This window comes from Lolium rigidum, chromosome 1, assembly GCF_022539505.1.
Source record: "Lolium rigidum isolate FL_2022 chromosome 1, APGP_CSIRO_Lrig_0.1, whole genome shotgun sequence".
NCBI lineage: Eukaryota > Viridiplantae > Streptophyta > Magnoliopsida > Poales > Poaceae > Lolium > Lolium rigidum.
This window is the reverse complement of record NC_061508.1, coordinates 113,927,378-113,936,301: the sequence shown is the minus strand read 5'-3', so window position 1 is coordinate 113,936,301 and position 8,924 is coordinate 113,927,378. Positions and strand designations below refer to the sequence as shown.

Below are 8,924 nucleotides of genomic sequence, written 5' to 3'. Positions count from 1 at the left end.
AGGGTTATGTTGACGGTAGATTCGATCCTTTCTTTGTCCCTCGACTCCCCCTTATATAGGAGGTGGAGCCGAGGGTTTCGTTTTGTACAAGTTACAGAGTCCGGGACGGTTTCTAACTCATCCCGCCAGATTACAAATAACTCTTCCTATTACAACTCTAGCTTTCCTTAACATATCTTGGACTCCCGAATCTTCCTATTCTTCGGGTAGTGGGCCTTCAATAAACTCCGGGTACTATCTTTGGCAGGCCCATTTGGGATGCCTATGTCACCGGTCTTCTCCGCGAAGAGGAACTCAAATGGTATCAACGATCCAAGGCTCAATTCATTTTGGAAGGAGACTCAAATACGAGGTATTTCCATGGCTTAGCCAATGGGAGACACCGGAAAAAACGTATTCACTCTCTTATTCAAGATGAAGGGTTTGATTGAAGGCCATGAGCAACTCAAGTCTTACATTACTAACTATTATAAGGGTCTGTTTGGTCCTCCAGAGGAAAGTAATTTTACTCTTAACGAGGACCTAACGGATGATATACCCCAAGTTTCGTTGGAAGAAAACGGCTTGCTAACCGCACCTTATACTGAGGAAGAGGTTAAGAAGGCTGTTTTCCAAATGGAATGCAACAAAGCACCGGGTCCGAGATGGTTTTCCAGCAGAGTTTTATCAAACCTTACGGGATACTATTAAAGTGGACCTTCTAGATTTGTTCGATGATTTACACATTGGACAACTAGAATTATTTCGTCTAAATTTTGGCGAAGTCATCTTGTTACCGAAAATTAATGAGGCAGAAAGGATCCAACAATATAGACCCATTTGCCTATTAAATGTAAGTTTCAAGATTTTCACTAAAGTGGCCACCATTAGACTTAATACGGTTGCGGATCATGTGGTTTTACCATCGCAAACAGCCTTTATGCAAGGACGGAACATCCTTGACGGAGTGGCGGTTTTGCATGACACGGTACATGAGATGCATTCTAAGAAATTAAATGGGGTTATTTTAAAGCTTGATTTTGAGAAGGCGTATGATAAAGTTAAATGGTCTTTCCTTCAACAGACACTCAGGATGAAAGGCTTTTCACCTGAGTGGCGAGCTCTAATTAATGATTTTGTGTATGGCGGTAGTGTGGCTATACGGGTCAATGATGACACCGGTCACTACTTCCAAACGCGAAAAGGGTTACGCCAAGGGGATCCATTATCTCCGATGTTGTTTAACATCGTAGCGGATATGTTGGCGATACTCATAGAGCGGGCCAAGTCTGATGGTCAAATTGAAGGAGTGATTCCACATCTAGTTGATGGTGGCTTATCTATCCTTCAATACGCCGATGATACAATTCTTTTTATGGATCATGATCTTGAAAAAGCTCGAAATCTGAAATTAATTTTAGCAGCTTTTGAGCAATTATCGGGATTGAAAATTAATTTCCATAAAAGTGAATTGTTCTGCTTCGGTGATGCCCAAGACGATGTAGCTCTGTATTCAGAGTTATTTGGTTGCGGGCAAGGCCAATTTCCGATTCGCTATTTGGGTATTCCGATTCATTATCGGAGACTTACAATTGCGGAATGGAAATTAGTGGAAGAAAGATTACAAAAACGCCTCAGTAGTTGGAAAGGTAAACTGTTGTCCCTAGGTGGAAGACTGGTACTCATTAATTCAGTACTAACTAATATGGTACTGTATATGTTATCATTCTTCATCCTACCCAAAGGAATTCTGCACAAACTCGATTATTATCGATCCAGATTCTTTTGGCAAGGGGACAACAAGAAAAAGAAATATCGACTGGTTAAATGGAGTATAGTTTGTAGTCCCAAAGATCAAGGAGGGCTTGGAGTTCATGACCTGAAGGTCAAGAACTCATCGCTTCTGGGTAAATGGCTATTTAAGCTACTTACGGAGGATGGGATTTGGCAAACTATACTTCGGAGAAAGTACATAGGCTCGAAGACATTATCTCAAATGGTTTGGAAACCTGGGGATTCACACTTCTGGGCCGGTCTTATGGCGACAAAAAATATCTTTTTTCGACATGGGACTTTCTCCATTAAGAATGGTGCACGAGATACGGTTACGGGAAGATGCTTGGCTCGACAATGCACCCCTATGTGAACAGTATCCCGCTTTGTATAGAATTGCGCGTCGCCAAGGTGATACCATTGCAACTGTAATGGCTACCTCACCCCCGAATGTGACGTTCAGACGGGTTTTACTAGGACAAAGGCTCGTGGCATGGAACAACCTAATTCTGCGGCTTGGAGATATTCAATTATCACCAGAGCCAGATGAATTTCGATGGAACCTCCACGTAGATGGTTCCTTTTCTGTAAAATCTTTCTACAATGCGATGCTGCTCTCTGATTTACCAGTTGATAATAATAAGAAAATTTGGAAGATGAAGATACCATTAAAAATTAAATTTTTTGGATGGTATCTTCGTCGTGGGGTTATTCTCACCAAAGATAATTTTGTTAAGCGGAATTGGCACGGAAGTACACGATGCGTCTTTTGTCATCATGACGAAACCATCAATCATTTATTCTTCCGGTGCCAGTTTGCGAGATCTATATGGTCGAGTCATCCAAGTAGCGTCTACCTTGTATCCCCCGACTAGTGTCGCTAATGTCTTTGGCAATTGGCTGCATGGTATCAATTCAAGGTTTAAAATGCTTCTTAGGATGGGGGCGTTAGCGATTATCCGGGCGCTACGGCTATGTAGAAATGACAAGATCTTTAATGACAAAAAATGCTCTTTGTTGCAGGTTATCTACAGATGCACAGGTATTCTCCGTTCGTGGTTACCTCTTCAGCGGGAGGAGAACCGAGACCTGTTTACGGAGGTACTGTACACGGTTGGAGGTTACGGCGAGGGATACTTTTTCCCTACATGGGTGGCAGCATAGTCTACGGATAGAAGTTCCACCTAGCTCTTAGGCGTTATATAATTCATCGTTCCGATATGTATTTCGCCTCTTTTTGTTTTATGTAACTTTGGTGACTTGAGACAAACAAACGGCTGTGTGCATCCTGGTTATGCAGAGGCTGGATGTAATTGCTTCTTGAAGTAATAAAGCATCCTTTATCGAAAAAGAGGAGTCAAGTTGGGACATATGCCCAAGCGCCATTGCCTAGTTGTGGAAGTGAAGACAAAGATGGCGAGCTTGGTTTCGTATCTTGCTATGCATATCACCTTGAGGGACTCATCCTCGCCGTCGGAGGCGGTGGTGGGAGCGAGCATGGGCTCGAACTCGAAGAGGCGCTCTTGCGGGTGGGCGGCGAGGTCCTCGGGTATGGTGGGGAGCAACACGTATCGGCGGAACAAGGGGTCGCACACGGCAAGGTGGAAGTCGGCGGCGTTGCAGCGCTCCCGTTTGGCCCACGTGGGGCGGGCGCCGGCGTGGTAATCAACCACCTCGGTGCAGTTCATGAGGATGCTTATGTCGGAGCCGTCTCCGTCTTCCGGGGAGCCGTCTTCCGGGTAGCTCCACATGTGGACGACGCGAGGGTGGCGGGAGATCCAATCCAGGAGGACGCGGCCATCGCGGACATCGCGGGGGCGCCAGCGGGGGACTGCGTCCCCGTCGAGCTCGAAGGATTCGTAGGAAGAAGAAGAAATGACGGGCGGGACGAAGGAGTAGTCGGCGGCGCAGGGGGCGAGGGCGCCGGCGAGCGGGGCGGAGGGGTGCGGCGCCTCGGCGGGGTGGAAGCCGGCCGCGTCCATGAAGCCAAGAAGGGGAGGCAGGTGCAGCGAGCGGAAGCGGCGGCGAAAGGCGCGGCCTTTGATGACGCGGCGGAAGGAGGTGCACGCGGCGGAGGCGCAGGAGACCGCGGCCGGGGTCGGAAGGCAGAGAAAGATCTCCTCCAGGAGCTCGTCCGGGATGGTTGCCAGCGCCGGCGAGGCCATGGCCGCCGGGGTGGAGGAAGGGGATCTGCTCTAGGCTACGGTTGGGGATAGGTTTTGTTCTGTGAGTGACCAGTTCGACACTTCCTTTCTTCTTGGAGCGATTTCGCATTGGCAAAACTATCGCATTTGTGTCTGTATTAAAAAATAAACTATTGTATCGGTTTTTTTTTTTGCGAAAATTCCACCGATCTATTAATAATCATCAACAGTAGTACAAAGATATCTAAAAGTAATAAAAATTACAAATAGATCATTGGACCACCTAGCGACGACTACAGACACTAGCACGAGCCGAAGGCGCGCCGCCGTCCACACCCCTCCATCACCGGAGTCAGGCAAAGCTTGTCGTAGTAGAGCTTGTTGTAGTAGACAGACGGGAAGTCGTCGTGCTAAGGCCCAAAAGGACCAGCGCACCAGAGCAGGAACCATCACCAATGATGATAACCGTAGAACACGAAAGACGACCGGATCACGGGAGATCCGCCGGACACAAAACTCCACGCGCCCTCTGCCGGCGCTAGATGCACCGCCGGAGCGAGGATAGGACGGGGAGGACCTTATTCTGACTTCAGGAAGTAGCCGCCGCCTCACCATCCCGAAGAAGACACCAAAAACGAACTAAACGAAGAACTGAAACCTTCCCGCCGGCGAGAGGCCGCGGTCCGCCACACCTCCAAGGCCCCAAGGCCACCGGAGGCGGAGCGGACCGGCAGCGTCGCCGGCGAGAGGGACGAAACCCTAGATGGATTTTAGAGCCGCCACGTGATCGCCTGGTGTCTTGGTTTTTTCCGTACCGGTTTACTTGGGAGGTATTTGTGCTTAATAGTCCGGAAACTACCACTTTATGGTTTGCTAGTAAGACTTAGTCTTTTGCGGTGTGCACTAATCGAATAGTGATCGTGAATTGACAGAGAATATGACAACTAGTGGAACCCACCTGCAAAGATGGCGTGGCAAAATCGAAGCAATTTACTAAGGTGGAAATACCTAAATATCCAAAAAAAAAATTAAAAATATCTAAAAAATCCACTGGTTCTTCCCACTCGCCCCTATAGTATCCCAATTTTCGCCGGATTGGGCTTATTATTTGTCCAGCGATACCAGGACGAACACAACGCACTCGGGTGCGCATGGGGATACTGGCGAAAGGTGAAAAGGCTCGTGGGCCAGCACTGTCGGCGATGGAGAGCCGGCTTCCCTCCATATTTATTTGGGTTCCCTCCATTTCTTCCCTCAATAACATCCCTCCTCCGCTAGCTCCCGCCATTTCTCGCATGCCGTCCCGCGAACACCGCCCAGATCTGCCCCCGACGCCACTCAAAAAAATTACCAACCCAAGGTCTGCCACTGCCGGCGATGCGGAGATAAATACAATTTTGAACTAACATTTAAAATTACCGAAGGATATTATTTACTAAACTCATAATCTCTTTCTTATTTGTTGAGATGTTTCCTATGTGGTTTTGGTTGAGGTCAATACATGATGTTGCTATTGTAAAATTTCACTATTGCAAAATATAGTCGCTCTTTGCCTCTGACGTAGGCTTGTTAGAGGTAATTTTTTGGTCCCGGGACTGAGGAATCCCGTCGACTCCATGCTCTGCAGCTCATTCTGTATCACGGCGCAGGGCATCCATTGTCCCTTCACTTAACCCTCGCGGATTCGGGCCTTGGACTTTTTCGCGGCCTCGTCCACCTTCTTCTCCATGTTTTCCTTTCTAGCGAGCTCAGATGGATTCGGCATTAGTGTATCTGAGCTCCATGGCTTTGCCGAACCCTGAGATGGTTCCAGATGAACGGGGACGAGGGGAGGAGGGGCAAAGGCGAGGGGTGTGACCACTAGGGGATCCGGCTGAGGAGGATTGCGTAAGAGAGGCTATCGTCAATGGACTAGTCAGAAACTATATGACTCATTCAGGGGTATTGTACTGCATGCTGTAACTTTGTTTGAGTTTAATGAAATTTGGCGCATCCGGCGCCTCCCTCTTTTCAAAAAAGTAGAAATCAATTATTGTTTGTTTTGGTTGGCTTTCGAGCGTGCCGCTCGATGAACCAAACAAATCAATTGATGAATAACAAACTAACTACATCAGAGATTATTGTGGGGTATGATTAGTGAGATATTGATGTGGAAGGCTCGGCTGCGTCGGTCAACGGTGGACATGGTTAGTTGTTGATGGTTAGTTGTTGGAGTTTGGGATAAAAAGGAGGATGGAATCTTCGTTCTAAATTGATCGAAACGTGACGACATCAGTCACCGTTTTTAACCTTTATAGTAAAGAAAAGAGTGAAACGCATTGTGAAAAGTCATTTTAGATCATGGGCACCAGTGCTCTCGACGTATTAAAAAATCGAAAATTTGATTTATATGTTTAAAAAATTATGTAACAAAATTCTAAAAAGAACTGATGATGTATCCCACTAACGTAAAAAAAATCTCAATTACAAATGTTTTGTTTTCCGAGCTACATAAAAATGACAAAGTCTGATTTTTTTAAGATTTAAATCACTATACTTAGATCCACATATTTGTTATTTTTATGTAGCCGAAAATACAAATTATTTTCAGCTGATGTTTGTGGAATACAATACTGGCTACATCATAATTTTTTTTTAGATTTTTCTAAAACTTAAAATGTGATTATTAATTATTCTTAAAATAGGGATCACTGGTACCCATGTGCACCAAATCATGAGGCTTCAAGCACCACAATTCCTTCATCTTCCAAGTGTAACATTTCAACAATGGCCTGCACGCGTCATATTTGCCTGCATACCTGAATCCGATGAACCTGCTGCAGGTGTGCTCCGTATTTTATTTATTTATTTTAATGGAGGCACCCCCGGTTTTTATAGCAATCGATCCACAGAACCAATTTTATTACTAAGTTTCTTTTTTTTAACAAAATCAAATATATTACAGCTCCGTATTCTTGTGGGCTAGTGGCTTCGACGAAACCAAGGGATTCACAATTACAATGAGAATGCATGCAACAATATATATGTGCTGAAATATATAGTGGACTTGGACTCCAGCTGGTCAGGAGCTTGGCACGGGCACGCGGAGGGAAGGGCGCAGGAGGAGGTCGGCCTTCCGCCGCGCGGTGACTCCAAACGCTTCAGTCATGTCGAACCCGGCCAGGTCCGGCACTTCCCAGTCGAAGTGGAGCAGCAGGCTGGCGAGCGGGAGCTCCACGCTGGCAAGTCCGAACGCCATCCCAGGGCACATCCTCCGGCCGGCGCCGAACGGCAGGAGCTCGAAATCGGTGCCCCTGAAATCCACCGCGGCCGCGTCGGCGCCGTCCTGGAATCGCTCCGGCCGGAACTCCTCGGTACCGTCGGGCCAGCACCGCTCGTCATGGCCGAGCGCCCAGGCGTTGATGATCACCTGCGTGCCCTTCGGCACGTCGAAGCCCATCACTTGGCATGGCTCCTGGCACTCGCGTGGGAGTAGCAGCGGCGCCGGGCCATGCATACGGAGCGTCTCCCGTATGACGAGGTGCAGGTACGGCACCTCTCCGAGCCTATCCTCGACCACCGTGCCGCCTGCCTTGAAAGCTCGGCGCACCTCGGCTGTCGCCTTCTTCATCACCCTTGGGTTCTTGACCAGCTCCGCCATGGCCCATTCCAACGTTGTTGCCGATGTCTCGCTGCCGGCAGCGAAGAGATCCTGTCGATAGTGCTTGTCAAATATTTTTTTTGTAGTGTAGGAGTATGAACAAGAGAGATGATTTGTACTACTACCTCTATCCCATAAAAAGATATCGTAAATTCATCTAAAGCGTTAGTACATAATCCGTAGATACATCTAAATTTAAACAAATCTTCAATATTATTTAATTGATGGAGGATTTTATGGATGGAGGAAATACATACAAAGATGACGGCTTCGACTGCGACCATGTCGATCTCGCCATTCTTGTGTATTTTGAGCAGCACGTCAAGCATGTCCTCGTCTTCTTCGCCCTGCTTATTCCTGTCGAGATGGTCCTGGATAACGCCCCTGATGATACCGTACACCAGGGCGTGGTTCTCCTCGGTGTGGCGCAGGGTGCCGCTGAGGCGTCTCACGAGCCATGACGACGGCCACAGATCCACGGGGTTAAACCCCGTCGCGAGCCCAACGAGGTTGTCGAGCTCTCGCAGGTACAGCTCACGCTGCTTGCACCGGTCGCCCATGACGGCGCGGAACGTGGTGTCGGAGACGACCGCGCACAGCCGGGCGCGCATATCCAGGTCGCAGCCGGCCGCGGCGGCGGACCCGACCTCACGCAGCATGGCCGCCACTTCCTCCTCGCGGATGGCGCGGAAGGAGGCGACGCGGCGCGCCACGAGGAGCTCCGTGACGGCGATCTTCCGGAGGTGGCGCCAGTAGTCGCCGTACGGCGCGAAGATGATGTCTCGCCCGCCGCAGGTCACTACGCTCATGGTGGGCGTCAGCGGCCGCGTCGCGAACGCCAGGTCCTGGATCTTCATCACCTCGCGGGCTGCCTCCGGGGACGACAGCACCAGCGTGGGCACCTCGCCCAGACGGAGGAGCATCACCGGCCCGTGGCGCTGCGCCAGCTCGCGCAGGGCACGGTGAGGAAGCTGCCCGGCCAGGTGGTGCAGGCTGCCAATGAACGGCAGCTGCCACGGACCTGGCGGGAGCCGCAACCCATTGTTGGCCGTCAAGCGCCACCACCTGAACGTTGCAAGCAACGCCAGCGACACGAGAGCCCAGCCGAGGTAGCAGTACTCAGAGGTGTCCTCCATTATTTGTGTCTTGTCAACGATCACCAATCCAGTTATGTAGACTTGAACTGAATGCGTGGTCTGGTGTGTAAGAAGTTGAGATCCACACGTTGCGCGTAACATCCTTTTCGTAAGAAGTTGTCCGTACGTTCAGCATTATTGGGTCTGACTTATTGGCCTTGCCAGATCTTCCACGGTGATTAATACTAACGCTAGGTACGGAGCCAGCAATATGGCAAGGTTTGGCAGCTGCCATACCTAAAATTTGACGCT

The 8,924-nt window shown here is 49.0% G+C and overlaps 1 protein-coding gene and 1 pseudogene across 1 annotated transcript; both read right to left on the bottom strand.

Moving 5' to 3' along the window:
• The window catches only part of LOC124680261, a 13,856-nt pseudogene extending 9,939 nt beyond the window's left edge, over positions 1-3,917 (bottom strand).
• A 3,040-nt stretch (positions 3,918-6,957) lies between these two features.
• On the bottom strand, positions 6,958-8,672 carry LOC124680251 (desmethyl-deoxy-podophyllotoxin synthase-like). The gene is made up of 2 exons (XM_047215341.1): positions 7,794-8,672; positions 6,958-7,587 (listed from the first exon to the last, which is right to left on the bottom strand). The coding sequence occupies exons 1-2, from the start codon at positions 8,670-8,672 to the stop codon at positions 6,958-6,960; spliced, it is 1,509 nt and encodes a 502-aa protein (XP_047071297.1).
• Positions 8,673-8,924: the final 252 nt, after the last annotated feature.

Bases quoted from the DNA above. Each gene is read 5' to 3' on its own strand.
- LOC124680251 (XM_047215341.1), bottom strand. From the start codon at position 8,672: ATGGAGGACACCTCTGAGTACTGCTACCTCGGCTGGGCTCTCGTGTCG. The intron at 7,588-7,793 runs GTATGTATTTCC...CACTATCGACAG, and splicing joins CAGTCGAAGCCGTCATCTTT to GATCTCTTCGCTGCCGGCAG.